At 39.2% G+C, this 23,255-nt stretch overlaps 1 protein-coding gene across 4 annotated transcripts in view; it reads right to left on the bottom strand.

The window, feature by feature from the left end:
- Positions 1-23,255, bottom strand: part of CALD1 (caldesmon 1) — a 200,529-nt gene that overhangs the window by 129,799 nt on the left and 47,475 nt on the right. For all 4 annotated transcript variants that reach the window (XM_063447830.1, XM_063447827.1, XM_063447828.1 and 1 more), the window contains exon 3: positions 3,704-3,806. In XM_063447830.1, the coding sequence (XP_063303900.1) occupies positions 3,704-3,774 (71 nt within the window). In that variant the 5' untranslated portion in view covers positions 3,775-3,806. The remainder of the gene's footprint in view (positions 1-3,703; positions 3,807-23,255) is intronic.

Below are 23,255 nucleotides of genomic sequence, written 5' to 3'. Positions count from 1 at the left end.
AAATGTACTATTACCCTGCATTTCTGCATTATCTAGACCCATCCTTTTCTGTAAAACTGAACAGATGGCAAAACTTTCACCAAAACGACAGTACTTTTATTTTATTTTTAACTATGAGATAGTAACAATTTCCTATAGACTTCTCATTCCACCCCAAACACTAGGTTTTTAGTACTGTACCAAGTCAATGTATTCTATACACAGAAACTGCTATGAATACTGTGAGTATTAAAACCGTATATGTGTAAAATATTATAAATAGTATGCTCAGCTCCCCTTGCCTGTATTATAAGTACTGATGTTTTTTTAAATAAGCCAGCTTTAGGCATCTTGTCTTAGAATTTTTATTCATAATTTATAAATCAAATGTTCTGCAACTTACAACTGAAAAAGTGAATTCTGAGATCTAATTTTACAATGAAAAAGTGATATGTCTTTGTAATAAGTTTTGAAGTTTTTTGGTTTTTTTTATCAAAAGAGATTCATTTTATATTTTTTTTTCTGATTTATCAGATTTTAAAGTTGGTTTAACTTCAACCATTTTTTTCCATTAGTTTTCTAAAATTGGTAATATCCCACAAGATCTTAATTTTACAATTTTTTATAGAATATATAGTTTGAAACATAGAATCTGGCGGCAGATAAGAGCCGTTCGACCCATTTAGTCTGCCCAATTTTCTAAATACTTTTAGTCTCTTATATCTAGGATAGCCTTATGCCTATCCCACGAATGCTCCCTCGCTGTGTTAACCTCTACCACTACAGCTGGAAGGCTATTCCATGCATCCACTACCCTCTCAGTAAAGTAAAACTTCCTGATACATTTTTAAACCTTTGCCCCTCTAATAAAACGATGTCCTCTTGTTGTGGTAGTTTTTCTTCTTTTGAATATCGACTCCTCCTTTACGGTGTTGATTCCCTTTATGTATTTAAATGTCTATCATATCCCCCCGTCTCATCTTTCCTCCAAGCTATACATGTTAAGATCCTCTAACCTTTCCTGGTAAGTTTTATCCTGCAATTCATGAACCAGTTTTGTAGCCCTTTTCTGAACTCTCTCCAAAGTATCAATATCCTTCTGGAGATAAGGTCTCCAATACTGCGTACAATACTCCAAGTGAGGTCTCACCAGTGTTCTGTACAATGGCATGAGCACTTCCCTCTTTCTACTGCTAATACCTCTCCCTACACAACCAATCATTCTGCTAGCATTTCCTGCTGCTCTGTTACATTGTCTGCCTTCCTTTAAGTCATCTGAAATAATTACTACTAAACCCCTTTCCTCAGATTTTGAGGTTAGGACTCTATCAAATATTCTATACTCTGCCCTTGGGATTTTCCACCTAAGATGCATTATCTTGCACTTATCCACATTAAATGCGCTGACCATTTTTCTACTTTACCTAAAGCATCTGCCATTTGGAATATCCCTCCTGGAACATCAACCCTGTTGTAAATTTCTGTATAAGCAAAAAGCAAATATTCTGTACTCTGCCCTTGGGTTTTTACGTCCAAGATGCATTATCTTGCACTTATCCACATTAAATGTCAGTTGCCAACACTCTGACCATTTTTCTAGTTTACCTAAATCATTTGCCATTTGGCTTATCCCTCCTGGAACATCAACCCTGTTACACATCTTAGTATCATCCGCAAAAAGACACACCTTACCATCAAGACCTTCTGCAATATCATTAATAAAAAAAATGAAGAGAATGGGTCCAAGTACAGATCCCTGAGGTACCCCACTGGTGACAAGCCCATGCTTCAAATATACTCCATTGACTACAACCCTCTGTTGCCTGTCACTCAGCCACTGCCTTACCCATTCAACAATATTGGAATCCAAACTTAAAGATTGCAGTTTATTGATAAGCCTTCTATGTGCAACAGTGTCAAAAGCCTTACTGAAATCTAGGTAAGCAATGTCTACTGCACCACCCTGATCTATTAATTTTAGTTACTCAATCAAAAAAATCAATAAGATTAGTTTGGCATGATCTCCCGGAAGTAAACCCATGTTGTCTCTGATCTTGAAATCCATGTGTTTTTAGATGTTTAACAATCCTACCCTTTAACATGGTTTCCATTACTTTCTCCACTACTGAAGTAAGGCTTACTGGCCTATAGTTGCCCGACTCCTCCCTACTACCTTTCAGTCAGCTATACCTTTATCCTCTACTACATACCTTCCTTTTGTTTTTAGTCTAACTAATCCTTGTTGTACTCTCCTTTTCTCATGTATGGATTTAGAAATAAAATAATTAGTATTGGTTCAGACTATATCTGGCCATGTGTTTTTGTTACAATGACTACAAATGTATAGATGTTTTTATTAGTCATTATATATAATGTTCTCATATTAAGCAACCCACCTATTGGTTGCCTTATGGTCCTCAATGCTGTCTATTTTGTGTATGTTTAGGAAGATACTAGACGGTTGAACTTACCACCTCTGTATTTGGAACATATTTCTTTCATTGATGTACAAGAGCTACGGTATATAACTTATAGAAATTTGAACTTTTTTTTTAATTAAAGTTAATGGTTTAATTTATATAATTTTTATATATAATTTTTTATTAATCTATTTAATTTACAATACAATATAAGTTCAGCCAAGATTTTAGTTATTCTGTATAGGAGTTTCAATTTAAGATCATACATTGAAAGAGAATACTCAGTAATTTACAGTCATTTTTATTGAATAGTTAACATTCAGGTTTATCTTAATAAAAATAAATGTGTGTTTTTGTTCAGGCTGATATGCAAATGGTATAGGTTCAGTTTGTAATGGCGGTGGTGCTGTAGTGGTTATGGGGCTTAGGGTGTTCATTTAGTAGTGGGGTCTCCAGTTCACTAATTTTCAATTTTAAATAATTATTATTTTAACTTCGCTCACTATTGAATGCAGCAACATGACAGAACTATCACTGTACTATGGATTTCCATAGAGCTTGTTGAAAAATGTAGATACATTTTTATCTTCAATCTTATTTGACAATTTCTGTAGAATAGATTCAGGACAGTGAATAGGTGATACATGTGAAACGTGATGCTGTGCTATACAAGCTCATATCAACCCTGAGCAAAATTCAACAGTGGAAGGGTAGTATGCGTACACCCAGAGTGAAAGGATGTGCAACACAAGAACCAATTCCAACAATACGATGCCATCTTAGGTCACAAAATGACAAATTGTAATTACCAGTCGATGGATTATATGGTATAAACTTGCAGTCAGGATGCAATTCCTAATGAAGCAAGGATTTAGGAATTTGTTCAAATTAATGTTTTCAAAGTAGATTTTTCAAGTTTCCCACCTGGTGTTACATTACTCTTCACATGCACACTACCAGTCAACTATGAAAAGAAAGTATTAATACGGCAACAATTTTCCTTATTAGCAATATGTCCAAGAAAGCAGAGTCACCAGCTGAGAACAACGGAACCATAAATATAATTTATAAATAGCATTTAGTCTCTTCCTAAATTCTTTACATGCCTTATTTGGGCCAATATACAGCAGCCACTGCAAGGCATTATTTATGTCCATTTTTGGAAACACAACATGGCTGGTTACTTCATGGTGTGGTAGTAACGCTTGCCAGATATTACTGCCAGACAAGGGTGATATCCAATGCAAACATTAAAAGGATTATTTTAAAATGACATCCAGAGCCCTTGCAATTAATCACATTACCTTTCTACTTCTTGGCGCATTTCCTCCCGTTTCTGTCTCCTGAGCTCTCTACGACGTTCAAAGTCATCCATGACGAGCTCTTCAGAGTTTCAAAATTTGGAATCTAGACAAAATATAAGATGATTTAGTTGTAGGGTGTACTTTAAACTAAACAAGCTAGTTATAGTTAAGATAAAAAAGGATGAAACTGAAAATAACAAATATTATTGGTCAAATTGAATTTTTATTCCTCATTTCTATTCGGTTTTATTTTGCATTGCCATTATTCATTTTTTCTCACGGTCACGGTTTAGTAGCTTAACTCCTACAAGAGGAAAAAGTACACTTGAGGAGACACAGACCTCATACACAAGATTAATAAAGCAAAACTGGTCTGGATCTAGATGCCAGAACACAGAATGTCAGTGAGGCTCAGTATGCAAGCTGGTACTAATGCTTCACACATTGTCACATACACTACACCTACATTACTTTCTGCACCACTCACTTATCCATACAAATAGCTTCCTCTCAACACCTTGTAGTAACATAGAAGTTTCATTATCACATTTGTACAGACCCACTCACCCACCACGATTCTCACATCACGCATCCACACACGACACACATCCATCTTCTGGATCACAGGGAGGTCTGGTGAATTATAAACAGCTGTGTGACTCTGGATGGTGCAGTAAACAATACCCCATCAGTATGGTTGATGCTGTTATATTATTGTGCTATACATCTCACATACAGCATTCAAAACAGGTGTATTAAATAGTTCCTACTAATATTAGACCAGGAACAAGTGAACCAAAAAGACCCTTTTAGGATTGTGAGACATATCACAGTTTTTAGAATATTATTATTATTTATTTATACAGTGCCAGCTTATTCCTTAGTACTTATTTCCTGGGTTTAACATGAATTGCGTTCAAACTAAAGAAATTCCTTTAAGGAAAAAGAGTAACCCCTTAAGGACACATGACATGTGTGACATGTCATGATTCCCTTTTATTCCAGAAGTTTGGTCCTTAAGGGGTTAAAGAACAAGCCGACTGTCAGGACACTTGAGAAAATTGTAAACCAACAACTTTTCAGATAAAAATCAGAAAGAATTCAATCAAGCCTAGTAAGAACAAAAGGATAGCAAAAAAAAAGGATTTAGATACAGCGCTAACTCAAAAGGTGGCAGCAAGCCTGTTAGAAGGATACCCTAAGAATCCAACAGCATATAGCAGGTAAACGAGGAGAGAGGCAGGGTGTGCCAAAACAACTAGACATGTGCAATTCGTTTCGGTCCGAATATGAATTTCGGGCAATTCGGACATTCGGGTACTTCTGAATGTCTGAATTGCCAAGGTCCCGAAGTTCCGAAATTACCGAATTTCCAAAGTGTCGAAGTGCTGAAGTGCCGAACTTGCGAAGTGTCGAAGTTCCGAAGTGCTGAAGTGTAAAAGTGCCGAAGTTCCGAAGCACAGTACTGCCTAAGTACTAATATACTTACCCAGTGAAAGATGGGTTTTAATTTTAAATAAAAAGTATACAAACATAGCCAGGATTCAGCTGTAAGCATTTGCAACACTTACAACAATCAAGTAACATACATTCATATAAAATGTAAGTTACTTGGCCAGTCAATGTAATGACAGGAATGAATAAGTAGACAACTCACTAATTCCCACGGTATTAGGGAGCTATCTACTAAAAGGCTGAAAGACCTAAATTGGTCTTTCAGCCAAATGTACTAATACCAAGTAAAGATTACCTATAGCCCCCCCCCCCTGGCCCCCACCCCTGAGCGGCGGGTGTGGGCCCTAATGTACAAAAAATGGGGGGGGGGACCGCTCAGGGGTGGGGGCCAGGGGGGAGGACATTAGTTCCCTCCCTTATCAGTATTTAGGGCCCCCAACCACCGCTCAGGGGTGGGGGCCGGGGGGAGAACAATAGGTCCCCCCCATCATTTTACTTTAGGGCCCCCACCCGCCGCTCTGGGGTGGGGGCCGGGGGGGGGGCAATAGATCCCTTTTTTTTCTGTTTACTAGACATGCCCCTACTCATGGTATAGCGAGTAGGGGCAAAATTTACTAATACTAAGTAATTTTTACTTAGTATTAGTAAATTTGGCTGAAAGACCAATTTAGGTCTTTCAGCCTTTTGGTAGATAACTCCCTAATACCGTGGGAATTAGGGAGTTATCTACTAAGCGGCTGCAATAGAAGCCCCGAAATGCCGAAGTTGGCGAATTGCTCAAGTCCCGAATGGCGAAAATCCTGATTTTCGGAATGCCAAACCGAACCGAAAATTTTCCCCATGCGCATGCCTAAAAACAACTAAATACTTATGATTCTTATAGATTATACAATTTTGATACTTAATACATGAATAATGAATCATTTTCAATTTACAAAAGACAGTTCTTGTTGAATGGTGAATCGTAACAAGGACTTTTGCTAGCACAAAATGTATTTGCTTAAAGCAATATAGTCTCTTGTTGTAGGGTATTGTAGATAGGCTCAAGCAGGATCTATATTGGAACCTCAATATGTCTTGTGGGATTTTAAAACCATGCGCATCATATATGAAATACAAAAGAAAATAGGACCCAATAGGGCACTTCGGTTGAAATAACCTTGGTGTATGTATAAAAGCGGGATAAAATAAATACACTCACAAACAAGGAGATCCCAATTCAGCTCTTAGTAAAGTATCCCCGCTCACAGATATAGCTGGAAAGGGGTATTCTGCCGTTGGTAACAGCTTGGGTGGTAAAATCCCCACCTGGGATGTGTGAGTAAATATGATGCAGTAGTGGTAGTAGGTATTCTTAATTTAGGTAGGATGATAAAGGTAAAAACCAATATACCATAGAAAAATAAAATAAAATAGAAAGCAGGATGAAAAAATAAATAAATAAAAAGTATAAGAATAAATTGAATGGTAAAATAAAATTGTATTTAAAATTAAAATATTACCAAACAAACAAAAGATAAAACACTTGACAGTCTCTAAAAATTACAACGCGTTTTGCCCAAATGGCTTTTTCAAGATCACTTGCTCTATGTCTAATATTGCTGTTTTATGTTTATTTAATGACCTGTTTATTATATTATTATTATTTTTTTTAAATGAACAATAATAGTTAAAGGGACAATATAGTCACCAGAACAACTACAGCTTAGTAGTAGTCGTTCTGATGAGTATAATAGTTCCCTTCAGGCTTTTTTCATGCAAACACGGACTTTTAAGAGAAAAGGCAGTGTTTACATTGCCCCTAGGCACACCTTCCAGTGGCCAGTCCTTAGATGGCCACTGGAGATGCTTCCTGGGTTAGTGCTGCCAAAAATGCAGCCCTGACGCTCTGCATGGAGACGCTGAATTTTCCTCATAGAGATGCATTGATTCAATGCATCTCTAGGAAGAGGTCCTGAATGGCCAAAATGGCATTTGGCCCTGCCCTCGTGCCGATTTTAGCCAATCCAATGCTTCCCCTATTGGGAATGATGTCCCAAAGGGGGCGGAGCCAGCACCAGCAGTCCCACGCAGCGCTGGAAATAAGGGGAGTTTTAAACTTTTATGGGGGGCTAAGGAGGGTGGCGGGGGGAACCAGCTAAATGGTGGGTTAAACACTATAGGGTCAGGAATACATGTTTGTGTTCCTGATCCTATAGTGTTCCTTTAGTAGTGAAGGCATTGTTATTTATCGCATTTAATTACAATCCCACCTATCAATCAACACACTAACAGCTAACGACATTTAGGACTTGAAAATTACCAACAACATTTTTTAAACTCAAAACCTAAGCAATAACTAAAAGAACATCGCAAAATCAGTCACACAACACATACACATGTGCAGGGTACCTAAAATGTCCATTTGAACACCTTAAAGAAACACACACTATAATGTATCCTATTTAAATTAATGTTTTAAATACACTTGGTTAAAACATGAGTTAGGCCTATGAGTTAAGCCTGGGTAGAATACAATAACTTCCTCTGACTTCTGTTGTATTACTGGCAGTAAAGTGGGTAGTGACATTTTAATTGTGATCACGTTGATAAGTGCCCTAAAGTACCGGACGAAAGTCAGAAAATATTATCAACTCTCAATTATAACATACCTTTAAAGGACCACTATAGGCACCCAGACCACTTCAGCTCAATGACGTGGTCTGGGTGCCAGGTCCAGCTAGGATTAACCCTTTCTTCTATAAACATAGCAGTTTCATATAAACTGCTATGTTTATAATAGGGTTAATCCAGCCTCTAGTGGCTGTCTCATTGACAGCCGCTAGAGGCGCTTCCCACTGTGATTTTCACAGTGAGAAGACGCCAGCGTCCATAGGAAAGCATTGAGAAAGCCGATGACGACGAGAAGGAGGAGGAGAGGAGGAGGAGAGCCCCACGCCCAGCGCTGGAAAAAGAGGTAAATTTAGCCCCTTACACCCCTAGAGCCTGGCGGGAGGGGGCCCTGAGGGTGGGGGCACGAGTATGTTTTCCTGGCACTATAGTGGTCCTTTAAATTACTCCAAAAGCAAAACAAAAAAATAAAACTTTTTATAACAGAGACGAAACTACCACTCCACTATTTTGTAGTTTAGCGTAAATTTGTTTATGTAAAAGCTGGAGACCGGTTCCATGTAAGAACTGTCAATTCAGTAAAAAAATATACACATACATAGGATTTATGTCAGAAAAAAACCCAGTCATGTCTTAAAATTGATTTTCAAACTGATACAAAGATTCAACCAGTTGAGTTGTATGTTTTGGCAAAAAATAATGTTTATATTGTGTTACTAAGTACATGATTTATTGAGACTTATACAGGAATATTTTTCTCACCATTAGACCTATGTCTCTAGACAAAACATTGCTCATTTAACAATTATTTTCATCTACCCACATATGTACTTGTGTTTCAATAAATTTGGCAAAGCTTTCTGGTTGGGTGTAAAAATGCACTTGCTATGAACAAATTCTTTAAGAAACAACACTCTTTCCCGTGCTGAAGAACTCATTGGGGAATTAAAACTTGGGATTAAACAAACATATTAGGTCATGTGAACGGACAATTGTGCTTTAAATTAGCCTTCACTGTGTGAAATGCCCCAAGTTTATATTATTTAGTAATTCTCTATTTTTGGAAAAATGTAAAAATACATCTATTCTTAATAGGCCAGATTAACATAGGGGCCTATGGAGCTGCATCTCCATTCTCGTGCCCCTTTGATTTATCTGTGGTTACTGTAGCCTCCACTGCTGTGTCCATCTCTCGTACTGCTGCAGCCATCTATATCCCTCCTTCCAAGAGATTGGAGCGAACAGCACAGATCAGCTGCCAGTGCTCACACTCGATGCTCTCATGGTATGCTTTCTTTTATTAAGAGGATATCATGTAATTTCCTCTAGTCTTCCAGGAGGAGGCACTTCACACTACCAGTACCATGAGAAACAGTGAAAGAAACAAAAGCTTACTACGGTTTCCACACTGCCAGATCATCAGGACAAGTGAAGTGTACCATAAGATATAGAACAAGATAGAATTGATGGGAAAAAGGTTAGGACATTAGAAGAGGATATGTGATATGGGTAGGGATATTTGGATTGGGAGATCAATATTAAAAGAGAGAAACAGAAAAAAAGTGCTACATCAGACCTCCAAACAGTCCTGCTTTGGCAGAGCAGTCCTGATTTTGGGGCACTCCAAATGCCAATGCTTCTAGAATAGTCCCACTGATTTAAAAAGTGTATGTATATACCGTATTTATCGGCGTATAACACGCACTTTTTCCCCCTGAAAATAGGGGGAAAATCGTGGGTGCGTGTTATACGCCGATATCCCATAATTACTTACCTGTCCTGAAGCGTGGGCCGGCTTCACAGCTTGCACCGCGGTACAGGAACTTTAATTTCATGTTCCGGTTTCCGGCGGGACTGAAAGGAAGTGTGCACAATAGTGTGCACACTTCCTTCAGTCCCGCCGGAAACCGGAACATGAAATTAAAGTTCCTGTACCGCGGTGCAAGCTGTGAAGCCGGCCCACGCTTCAGGACAGGTAAGTAATTATGGGAGGGGAAGTACACTATGGGAGGGGAGGGGGGGGAAGTACACTATGGGAGGGGAGGGGGGAAGTACACTATGGGTGGGGAGGGGAGGGGGGGGGAAGTACACTATGGGTGGGGAGGGGAGGGGAGGGGGGGGAAGTACACTATGGGAGGGGGGGAGAATACTATGGGAGGGGAGGGGAGAATGGGAGGGGAGGGGGAGAATACTATGGGAGGGGAGGGGGAAAATACTATGGGAGGGGGGAGAATACTATGGGAGGGGAGGGGGAGAATACTATGGGAGGGGAGGGGAAAAATACTATGGGAGGGGGGAGAATACTATGGGAGGGGAGGGGGGAGAATACTATGGGAGGGGGGGAATACTATGGGAGGCGGGGAATACTATGGGAGGGGAGGGGGAGAATACTATGGTAGGGGAGGGGGAGAATACTATGGGAGGGGAGGGGGGGAGAATACTATGGGAGGGGAGGGGGGGAGAATACTATGGGAGGGGAGGGGGGGAGAATACTATGGGAGGAGAGGGGGGGAGAATACTATGGGAGGGGAGGGGGAGAATACTATGGGAGGGGAGGGGGAGAATACTATGGGAGGGGAGGGGGAAATACTATGGGAGGGGGGGAGAATACTATGGGAGGGGAGGGGGAGAATACTATGGGAGGGGAGGGGGAAAATACTATGGGAGGGGAGGGGGAGAATACTATGGGAGGGGAGGGGGAGAATACTATGGGAGGGGAGGGGGAGAATACTATGGGAGGGGAGGGGGGAGAATACTATGGGAGGGGAGGGGGGGAGAATACTATGGGAGGGGAGGGGGGGAGAATACTATGGGAGGGGAGGGGGGGAGAATACTATGGGAGGGGAGGGGGGAGAATACTATGGGAGGGGAGGGGGGGAGAATACTATGGGAGGGGAGGGGGGAGAATACTATGGCAGGGGAGGGGGGGAGAATACTATGGCAGGGGAGGGGGAGAATACTATGGGAGGGGAGGGGGGGGAATACTATGGAAAGGGGGGGACACTATGGGATGAGGGGGGAACACTATGGGATGAGGGGGGAATACTATGGGATGAGGGGGGGGGATACTATGGGAGGGGGGGAAATTTCCTGGAATTTCTTTCTAAAAATGAGGTGCGTGTTATACGCCGGTGCGTGTTATACGCCGATAAATACGGTATATATATATATATATTATGGGGAACAAGACTAGTGTGGACAGGCTGACTATAACAGTTAGCAAAAAGCTGACTTTGCCCACTGTGCAAATGCTCCAGCTGCTTTGGTCTCTCTACAGTGTGGTATATTCCCTCCCTACTATACTCATTACATCCACCTTTTCTCTGTCCCAGACCGCTTAACAGGATCTACTGATCGCTAGTAAAAAGGAGAGGAGTGGAAAAAGGTTTTGCAACAGGGCCCTCTCTATTTTGGTTATGCCACTAATTACAGTTTTATTATTTTAGTTGGCAAAAAAATAAATTTAGAGAGATAGCATTCCAAGTAAAAGCAAAAACAAAACACATGTTGAGCACGCATGACAGTGGTGGATGAGTGTAGGATCCTTTCCATGGTAAAAAAAAAAAAAACCTTCAGAACATCCAGCCAAGCGAAAAACTCTCTCCAGGAGGTAAGCATATCATTATCCAAGTCTACCATAAAGAGAAGACTTCACAAGAGCAAATACAGAGAGATCACCACAATGTGCAAGCCATTCATAAGCCTCAAGAACAGAAGGGCCACAATGGAAAAATCATTAGCCATTGTGTTGGTGTCCAAATATTTCTGGACCCAACTATAGTAGATCAGTTTCCACAAAGCATATACATATACATTCCACAAAAAAAGCCCATTCTTAAAATTTGAGTGTGCTTGCTATTAAGCAAGTACAGATGTCAGCAGTGTAAGCACACACGGTCATATCATGTCATGCCATGCCATTTCAGACTCACAGGAGTCTCTACACTCTGGCTTTCACAAACATGTGAAGGTTCTGTTTGGATCATTGCCAATTAATTATCCCTCTCATCTTGGCTTGTTTATTATCAAAGCATGAATAAAAACATGCATTTGATCTATGCCAATCAATGCTCTGATCTAATATGTTGGTTCTAGGAAAAACATCATACAATCCCTGGTGCTGGCCTATTTTATTACAAAACAAAAACTGACATCTGTGTCATTCTGTATTAAGAAGATATTATTAGCTATCACTTTACAGGAAAGTACATTTAATTTCAACTTATAATATATACAACATTGTTATCAAATAAAGCAAAAGATACTTCCATGTTTGTTTCCTCCTCAGCAATTACTCCTATTCCATATGCATTCTGAATAAAGATTAACTATATTGTGCCACTGTTAACTATGCATGCAACATTCTGCAGTGGTTAAAGGAACACTATAACTTAGGAATACAAATCCGTATTCCTAACGCTATAGAGCCCCAGTCACCGTTTAGGTGACTAGGGCCCCATTCCGTGGCGAATAAATGGTTAATTAATTTGTTTGCTTACCTTAATCCAGCACTGGGCTCCCTCGGCACTGGTGACCTTCCTCTTCCATCTACATCAGCTTCCGAGTGGAGCCTAAAGTGCATGCGCGTCCAGAGGCACTCGCACATTCAAACCCAAACAATGGAAAGCATTACTCAATGCTTTCCTATGGAGATCTTTTTTGACACTGGATTCCGTGAGGATGTTCAGCGTCAAATAAGTACGAATTACTCTGTGTAAATCACGGAAGCGGCCTCTGGTGGCTGTCAGGGAGACAGCCACTAGAGGCTGGATTAACACTGCAGTGTAAACATAGCAGTTTCTCTAAAACTGCTCTGTTTTCAGCTGTAGGGTTAAAACTAGGGGGACCTGGCACCCAGACCACTTTATTGAGCAGAAGTGTTCTGAGTGCCTATAGTGGTCCTTTAACATGCACTCACACATTAGCACGCATGTCAATATTAATATGTTCAACAGGCAGCTCAAGCACTGTATCATCTCCCCGTCCCATATACTCAAGTGCTGAGTAAAAATGAGCTCCCGTCTGGAACCTCAGCTGTTGATTGGCTGCTGGTTTCAAGAAAGTCAATTCAAGAAACTACATAGATTTAAAGATTTAACTGGGGTTTTTTTTTTTGTTTTGTTTTGTTTTTCTCTTTTGGATCAACAGCAAAAAACAGGTGTGAGGAAGGCTGAACTTGATGGACGCAAGTCTCTTTTCAGCTATCTAACTATGTAACTATGTAACTATATTTCAGATTCAAGAACCATACTCACAAATAACCTTTCTTCACATGTGAAATAGAAATTAAGGCGCTACAGATTAGTTTGCTTGGAAAGATAGATACATTTTATTTTTGAAATAGATAAAAGAATATTTAGTTGACAGAGCCCCTTTAATGTTTTAAAAAAGGGAAATAAATCTGGTTTAGTGGACATATTGTGTAAACAAGTTGTTTGCTTTGCAAATACTAATTTCAGAATTACCAAAACACACATATTCCCAGTGCCATAAATTCAGTTCAAGCGGGAACTTTCAATTATTATTATTATTATTATTGCCATTCAATGTAGTCACCAGAGCAACTACAGCTTATTGCATTTGTTCTGGTGAGTAGAATCATTCCCAACACGGTCTTTTCAGATAAAATGCATTGTTTAGATTACAGCCTAGTGATAACTCCACTGGCCAATCCTCAGATGGCTGCTAGAGGTGATTCCTGGGGCAGTGCTGCTTACTCTGTCTCCACCTTCTGCATGCAGACACCGAACTTTCCTCATAGAGATGCATTTATTCAATCAATCTCTATGAGGAGATGCTGATTGGCCAGGGCTATGTTTGAATTGTGCTGGCTCTGCCCCTGATCTGCCACCTTGACAGTCTCAGACAATCCTATGAAGAAGCACTGTGATTGGCTCAGACCAATACTCCTGATGATGTCAGCAGACATGGGCAGTTCACAGGCAAACAGTGGCAAAGCCAGGAGCTGCAGACTTGAATACAAGTATTGTTTTGCTATATTTAGGGAGGCAAGAGGGAGTCAGGGGTGCTAGATGGTGGTTTTAACACTATAGGGTCAGGAATAAATGTTTGTGTTCCTGACCCTACAGTGCTCTTTTAATTTAGTGGAAATTGAAAAGGAGTTTCATATATTGTAAAGTACATCAATAATAAAATCTGTGATTTAAAATGTCAACTTATATCTAGCTTCTACATTGCCTCCGCTCACTTCAGCAAAACTTATTTTCCAGTCACTTGAAGTTGGGACATGTTAAATGAGATCACATAAAACACACACATGGTAAATCTCTGTGGAAGCAAACCAGGCTCTAACCTATAAGTCTAGTATCTAAAAAATAAATGGTTCAAGAAGTGTGTGATATAAAATATCCTGGGTCTAAAACCCTATTTAAATGCAATAAAGTTATAGCAATATCACTTTACAAATAAAAAGGGGATTTCTGTGTAAAGCAGATGGGTGGGCTGTAGAGAAGGTTAGCGATCACTAGTTTTTCACATATCTCCAGCAAAACAAAATAAATAATAAAAGCACAAAAGACCTGGAATAAAGCTAGTGTTCCAAACTTCTCAATTCTCCAATACAGATGTTTATGTTAGAAAATGTATGATATTAAAATTGAGTAAATATGGACATTTTAACTACAAAACAAATCTCAAACAGTATTCTGAACTCTGCAGGAGAAAAAAAAAATGAAAATGATTTAAGTTCAGACCATCTGGAAAAGTTAACTATCTGAAACCAAAGTCAAAGCCAGAAATGAATTGTAGACAACAAACAGGAAATGGCCGAACTAGAGGTCATAGTTGATATCATCAACTGTAACATTATCCGCATCCATACAAAATGTTCTTTTCTTCATTTAAAAAAAAAAAAAGTTTCCATAACTACAAATACTTTTGATGCTTAACGCAACTTTAGTTTAAAGGGACAACAACACTTTTCTTTCATGATTTGCTCTACGACACAGTTTTTTGTTTAACCCCTTAAGGACATATGACATGTCATGATTCCCTTTTATTCCAGAAGTTTGGTCCTTAAGGGTAAAGTCCAAACGTAATTTCTTCTAAAAATGGTGCTAAAATGGCTGCCCAAAACCTGAAGCAACAAAGGCAGAAAAAGTGTCAGATGAGACAGGAGATTTTGATGAGTGCCTATGGAGTGTGAGTAAGTTTGAACTGTTCATTGATTTTTACTTTTTTATTTTATTTTATTTTATTTACAACTTTGCTACCTATTAATATTTTGATATTTTAGTTTGAATAGTTAAATAAGAAAAGGCACATTTTTATTCAAAATATAATGTCCATAATGCTGCAGATCACTGAACTGGCCCACAGTTCTACTATCCAGCTTTAGGGTAAGTAGTAATAGGGATATATTTATTTATGAAATATTTTACCAGGAAGGATACATTGAGATATTTCTCATTTTCAAATATGTCCAAGTTTGTTGCCTAAGGATAGGTTATAGCTTCAAGTTATTCTGGCATGACAGCACCAAAATGTTTCATGTATTTAAAAAAAAAAAAAAAAAAAAAAAAAAACATTCTTGAATAAAAAAACAAAAAACTTTTAGGCATCAAAAATGCATGAAGCAGATTATATACCTACAAAATAAATTAATTAATTTAAAAAAAAATTAAAGATTCAGGATATTTAATTTTTACCACACTTCAAAAATGTAGTCTAACACTACAAATATTTTAATTCATGCATCCATTAAAAACAAACATTTTAGGCTTGACTGTCCCCACAATTACCATATTTCTGTTCACTAGGGATAGATTAAGTAAGTTTCCCACAACCTAGAAAGCCTGATGTCATGGGACGTTAAGAAAATAATAAAATTACCACCTAATAGAAAAAAAAAAAAAGAAAAAAAAAGGAAATGATCAGATGTGGGACAGCATTTGATAACTGGGTAATAATTATGTTCTATAGATATGTATGAAGAAAAACAAACACTTTTAGATGTTGCTGTAGAACTGGAACTAAATAATATCAGATTTATTCATGAAAGCAACATTCTAATTCCCATAACAATTCCAGCTCATTGAAGTTGTTATGGGGCTGGAGTGTGTGAGAGCAGTCTTCCCTTCAGTAGTTATAAAAAATCTGCAACGGCTTAACAACAAATTGGTTCGTCAGGTGCCAGAGACAGCTGCCTCCCTGCTCCCTTCCTCTCTACCTCCACTGTATGCATGGCTAGAGTTACCTGCATTGCTGCCCCAAGGCCAGTATGTGACTTGATGGGTGAATGAGACAAGTCTGGGTTATGATCGGATGGTCAATGTGACTAAGCAGGTAAATGAATAAGTGGGACAGTCAGGGTACAATAGCTGCAGTGTATGTTGGGGGTGACATGGACTGTAGTTTGTGTTGAGGGAACAGAGACTGCTCAGTGCACGGGGGGATTCATACTGAAAATATATAGATTTTAAAAAGGTTATGTTTGTTCCCCTCCACCTTGCATAGTGAGTGCATCTCCTGGTCTGCATTTCCAGCTGATGCAGGAAACTTGTATTTCCTCTTTTGGCAATGCTTGCAGGAGCAATAGATGTGGTCTGCATCATCCAGGGATGCAGGATACAAGTTTACTGCACCTCCCTGGCATGAAAATCGGCGAGCCATGCACCCCACTCGCCCACCGGGCCACAGCCTCAGTGGCTTTTGGCAAATCTGGCCATGACACCAATATGAAGGTTCAGCAGTGAATCAGCTGGTGCTCATAGCTTATCACTGGAAGAGAGAAATATTGTGTAGGTAAGATTTCACCTGGGCACTAATTTTAAATACATCTGAAATTTGTCTGTTACTATAGAACAAAATGTGAATTTCCCTGTGGAGAGACTGAATACACCAATCTTAAAAAGGACATGGAATTCATGTTGCAACCATCATCTGCTTGTCCTGTAGTAAGAGATTCGCCAATTTGCCGTTGCAAAGTCAAATCCTAACTCTGTTCTACAACTCATACAAGGTAGAATTTTAGGCTATAGTAATGGTTTTGATGAAATATAGTAATTTTTAAATGCATATGAATAAGGCATTTAAAAGCATTTTCCAGGTGGTGCCAAAAATCATTTAAAGGGACTCTCCAGTGCCAGGAAAACAAATTATTCAATGCTTTCCTGTGGGGATTCCGTCAACGCTGGTGGTTCTCAAGCATAGCGTGAGTACGTCCAGCGTCGGTTAAAACACTCAGTGTTTAAAAACTGCAATAATTACACTTGCAGGGTTAAGGGTGATGGGAGTTGGCACCCAGACCACTGCAATGGGCAGAAGTGGTCTTGGTGCCTGGAGTGTCCCTTTAACACAGAAGACTTAATTCACAAGCGCCAAAATGGAATTCTCCATTAACTGTCATAACAGACAAAAACTCGGAGCTCGACCCATAGAATCCTTGCACTATACCACGATAAGATATAGTGGTTATGGTCCTTGGATTGACCTTTTAAATAAGAATTTAAACAAAAATAAGATTTGTGCTTTCTTAAAATTCTAGGCCTCTATTTAATATTATGGAATCCATGTTTTCAAATGATTTAAGATTTTTGGATAAACTTTTAAAAATATTTTTTTAAGGTATTAAAAAATCCAAAATATGCCTCATATAAAATAGAACAATATAAAAAAATAAATAAAAAAATCCATCAATATTTTATAATAAATTCATTTGAATAACTTATCCAAAAAGGCCTTAGTGTCTTGAAAAACGCATATATGATAATGCGTTTTAAACATTTACAACTAAGCTGAGAGAAAAAAAACAAAATTTTCTATTAATACTATCTTAAAGAAAATTTTGCCAAAAATTCTATAAAACTTTTTTGCAATGCTTTCTGAAGTGCTCAAATCTAACGGATGTGCACTTTTATTAGAAAAAAATAAAGAATTCTAACTCCTTGCTGATGTAAATGGTTTAAAATAAGTGTGTAACAGTGCCAACTCTCACAGACATCATTGCATGTGCTCCAAGTAAAATGCTAAATTCTGCTAGTTTATTATTATGGCGCTTGTTTAGCAATATAGGTTATTTTATCATTTATTTAAAAAAAAAAAAAATCTAAAAAAATTTAAATAAAATAGCGGCAGCCATTAAAAATCCAAACACTCCATTTATGTCTCTGTATTTCTAGAAAATATTAATATTTCAAGCTAAATTTTACAGTCATGACTAAGAGCTATTTTTACCAGCCGAACAGAAAAAAAACAAACAAGCAACCTTCTAGACATAAAAAAAAAATCTCAAAAATGTTTTTTTTATCGGTCTGATTAACAAAGCCCTCTATTTCTTAGTGACCCGTGGATAAATGAACCAGATACCATAAATAACAGTATGCCAATGTCTATTTTCACCACTTCATAAATCTCCCCCTATGTTTAGATTCCAAGAGCAATTGGAGTCTTGGGAACTGTGTATCATTTCACCCTGTTACATTACAGAAAAATGGGATTTGCCGTCATCTTCCTCATTATGAACCTACTTCACAAAACTAGTTATTTTCTTAATCTCCAAAAGAAACAAACCCCCGTTGGTGAGAAAAAGAAAACAAAATACAAAAATACAAAAAAAAAAAAAACAGCTCCTCCATCATTTTTATGGAGTAACAGTGCTTTGCCAAAAAGGTTACAGGCAAACACTTTCTTGGACAAATTCCCTTGCCTGCAATTATTACTGCTATAGCTTTGAGAAAGTAACATGCTTGAGACATAGAACAATCTCTCAATAGTTCAGTCATTATTGGGATCTGCTTGCCAGCACAGAAAATCTCTGTTTCCCATGATAAGCACGCCTAATTCATGCTTAACAGGCACAAATTAAATGAGCGGATATGGAGCAGGCCCAGACTGGCCATCGGGCAAATGCCCGGTGGGCAACGATGGCCACGGACCGAGGTCGGCAGGGGAGATCACAGGATCTCTCCAGCCGGCCCATGCAGGGCCCGCGCTATCAGAGCCGTCCCTGCTGTGTGCCTTCGTGTGCCAGTGGGGAGATCAAAGCACACTCACACTAACAGCACCCTTAGACACACACAGCACCCTCACACACTGCACCCTCACACTAACAGCACACTTACCCACACAGCACACGTATAATATATAAAATAACCCTCAGTGAGTTAACAGACAAAGAAAATTAGAAACATAGAATGAGATGGCAGATAAGTACACCCTTACACACACATGCTGCACCCTTCACACACACACACACACACACACAGCAGTCCCAACATACTGCGCCCCTCACACATACAATACGTCCAAACATATATACATATACACATATACTGCAGCACCCCTCACACTGCACCACTATACACATTATGCTCCAGATGCACGCAAGGTCCCTTATCCAACTCTGGATCATCTAATCTACACACACACACACACACACACACACACTCTCTCCTATACACACTCTGGGTTCTTTACACATTAGATCAATTACACACATGCACACACACACACACACACACCGCACCACCTACACACACTACATTCTTGACATATGAACTCTGGATCCCCTATGCACACACTACATTCCTTGTAAGTAAACACATACTATATTCTCTAAACACACACTCTCTACAAACCCTACACACACTATAGCCTGTATGCACACACTCGCTACATCCCCAATACACACTATGCCCCCTATCCACACACACACTCTCTACAGCCCCTATCCACACATATTACACCACACACACAAATAAAATCTACCTATTTACACAATACCACACCACAATCAGTTCACTCTACACATACGCAATCCCACAAGCAGGCTCCAAACACATGTCCCACTTGTGGAGACACCAGAGACAAGTTAAAAGCAAACACAGTACAAGCATGTTATTACATTTGCTTGCGCTGTGTAGAACAAATACAGGGCCTTTTTTCCCATGCTAGAGCTCTTCAGCAGGGCTCTGCGCATTGAACCAACATGCTCACTTTGAGAGGGGGCGTGCTTGTCATTAGTGATGTCTATAAACTTAATTAAATTGTACTGGCACGTGTAAAATGAAATAAAACATAAAACAAAACAAAAACATGGATACATCGGCAAAGATCCAGTGTCCGGTAAGTCAAGATCAAAATTATTTAAATTCTTCTGATGTTTATATACTAATATTTTGTGCACATATAGTTACATGTTTTGCTATAAGCTTCTTTGACGTTGACTATTATCATAGTCTCTGCTTTTGATTCTAGTAATCTGTGCCCCCACTATAGATTATTCTTGGAAGGTAATTGCCTATAGGCACCATGTTAAAATGTGGGCAGTAAGAAGTCTAAACCTGAAGGGAAACCATGTCAAGGGCTTTAATAGTGAGAATTCTGAGAGGGGGGAATAAAGCTGTGTAAATAAGGGGTTTTGATTAAAACCATATGTATTCTGTTAAAACAAAAAAACATTTTTTTTTTTTACATTAGGACCTAATTTGCATATGTTTAACTAAAGGAAAAATATATTTCTACTCTGTGTAGTAAGCACTCCATAAACTGCATGGGGGAATTAAACCTTACAATGGGCAAAACCAGATAACCAGTGCTGCAAGGAAACCATAACTTAACCTTATCTTCACCATCAGGTCAGGGAAAGACGGGCATAGTTTGGCCCAAGGACCTAGTATAAACAAATTACCTTTTTATGCACAGATCTAGTCCTACTGACAATGAACATGACAGATAGATCGATAGATAGATATAGATTGGCAATCCCTCAAGTATTAAGCAGCTATCTACTAAAAAGATGAGAAACCACGATTACATAGTGTGTCCCCAGCCCCAACACATTAGCTGCAGTAGGTGCCCTAACTGTTATTGGAGGGAACCTATTGTCGCCCCCCCCCCCCACCTTCATCCATTAGGGGCTAACTGTAAAAAAAACCTCCCACCCACAGTGACTAGGGGTCCAAATCCCATTGTCACCCCCCCCCCCCAATAAACAAATACCCTATCTGCCCACTGCACGAGGGAGAGGGAGATTTTACTCGTTTTTGCAATTGTTTTCTCTCATGGATATCAAACAACAAGAAAAAGAAAATATATATATATATATATATATATATATATATATATATATGAATTGAATCATGTTTTAAGAATACTGGAATAAAGAGGATTTTTTTACTATGAGACAGACCGTGAGTGCAAGCCTTCTTTCTATATATTGTATACTTTTTTGGCTATGGCTATATGCACCCGGCATTTTTGTTAATCTCTGAAAGTGTGTGTGCAGGGTACCAGTGGCATATTATATATATATATATATCACAATTATTGGCAACCTTTTAATCAATACTTTGTGATATCTCCCTTTGCCAAGATAACAGCCCCGAGTCTTCTCCTATAATGCTTGATAAGGTTAGAGAATCCATGGCAAGAGATCTGAGTCCTCCATACAGTCCTCCATACAGAATCTCACCAGATCCTTCAAATTGCAGGTCAACGCTGGTGAATTCTCCTCTTTATTTAATACCCCAAAGTACGGGGGACTGGGACAGCCATGGCAGGACCATGATTTTAAGGTCAGTAAACGTTTTTGTTTTAAACTTTTTTTGATTTATGCTATGGATCGTTGTCCTGCTGGAAGATCCAACCACAGACAATTTTTAGCTTTCTGACAGAGGCAGACGAATGTTCACTTAATATCGGCTGATATTTGATATCCATAAGAGCAGAGTATTTTTGTATATTATTTAACCTGTTGATTGTTTGTTTATTATTTTATTATTTATATAGTGCCATCAGATTCTGTAGCACTGTACAATGGGTGGACTAACAGACATGTAATTGAAACAACTGTATGTACAGGACAGAGAGGTGGAGGGCCCTGCTCAATGAGCTTACATTCAAGAGGGAGTGGGGTATAGTGACACAAAGGGTAAAGTACAAAATAAAGGGTGTGCACAATTTGGCTGATGTGTACTATGGTCATCGCTGACGCCCAGGAGTAATAGGAGTTGGAGCGCTGGACTAGTTTCTTTGTATTTGTATTCACTTTTGTATCACACAGCTAGGTTGCAATGCTGCTGCCCATCCCATGTGTTCCCTATTAAGGGTTAATAAGCATGTAGGGATGTATATAAAAAAGAAATACCCCTTTCTGTCTCATTAGAGAAATTTTTGCCAGAAGCTCAAGGAAGCAAGGCAAATGGTTAGAGTTAGGACCCACCTAAGAGGTCTGCCTTGATGTGGCCATTGGAGGTAACTAAAAACCTCCATTTGTTTAACCCCTTAAGGACACATGACATGTGTGACATGTCATGATTCCCTTTTATTCCAGAAGTTTGGTCCTTAAGGGGTTAAAAATACATAGGGATGTGGAAAGAGCGCAGGTAACTTTTTTTTCTTTGTGTACAAAATAAAGACTATTTTTTTACAGCAGGGCTCTGCAAATCCCAGGCACCAGATTGCCATTGCGACTAGAAATGTTGAACTGTCTGGGATTTAAAGCCCTTTTAGCTAAAGGCAGGATGGGGAACAATGGAGCCGGCCGCCTTAGGGATCGTGGAGGCAGCCGCCCGGGGCAATGTGCAGGCAGCCGCCCTGGGGAGCATCACTGTGGTTGCCAGGGCAGCTTGGGAGGGAGCAGTGATCTTCAAGTGGCTCGCCTCTACTCCCTAGAGCTGTTTAATGATGCCAGGAGCCGGAATATGACATCATTCCGGCTCACGGCATCACTACAGGGATCAGAGAGGAGCCGCTTAAATATCACTGCTCCCTCACACGCAGGATGAGCGAGCAGCCCCACTGGACCCCAGGGAAAGTCCACTCAGCTCTCCCAAAGGTAGGGAGGCTGGGTGGATTCAAATTAAAATGGAAATTGTGTGTGTGTGTGTGTGTCTCTCTGTCAGGTATGTTTTATAACCTTTTAAGGGGACTAATGAAGGGTGGGGGAGAGAGAGAGGGGCCAAAAATCAAATGGTTGTTTTAACTGTATTTCTGACCCTTTGAATTCTCATTTAGTGTGTCTTTGACTGAGTCACCTGCATCCTGATTGCAATTACAGATTGTGGTTAATACAAATCAGAGTGCTTATCAACTGTCTATTTGAAGTATGAGAAACATCAGTTTGAGGTTTGCCCATGAGAAAAAGCGTGATGTGTCCCAGGAATTCAGATACCCAATTTCAAACGATCTGGGTTCGATTTTTGTTTCCTTAACCATAATTGGTAAATAGAGCCTTATATATCACAGAGTAGGTTTCTAAATTAAACAATATGGTAAATGTCTTGCTTTTTTCAAGCAACCAAAACTTTTTTTTATTTTCTTGTCAAGAGTAAAAGATTGACTTTTAAATGTTTTTTAAAATCAGCATCTTTTAGACTGCTACATTCTCACAGTTAGGGCAAGCGGTAATTACATGTTGTATGGCATTTATCTCCATATGCAACAAGTCTTGTTTAAACTCCGATAGATTCCTAACAAATGAACTGCTCTTCTGCAGAATGGCTAAAATGGCAAGTACGTCTTCTAT

The sequence above is a fragment of the Pelobates fuscus genome, chromosome 3 (assembly GCF_036172605.1).
Source record: "Pelobates fuscus isolate aPelFus1 chromosome 3, aPelFus1.pri, whole genome shotgun sequence".
NCBI classification, from domain to species: domain Eukaryota; kingdom Metazoa; phylum Chordata; class Amphibia; order Anura; family Pelobatidae; genus Pelobates; species Pelobates fuscus.
The sequence above is the reverse complement of the archived record's forward strand: the minus strand, read 5'-3'. Positions and strand labels throughout refer to the sequence as shown.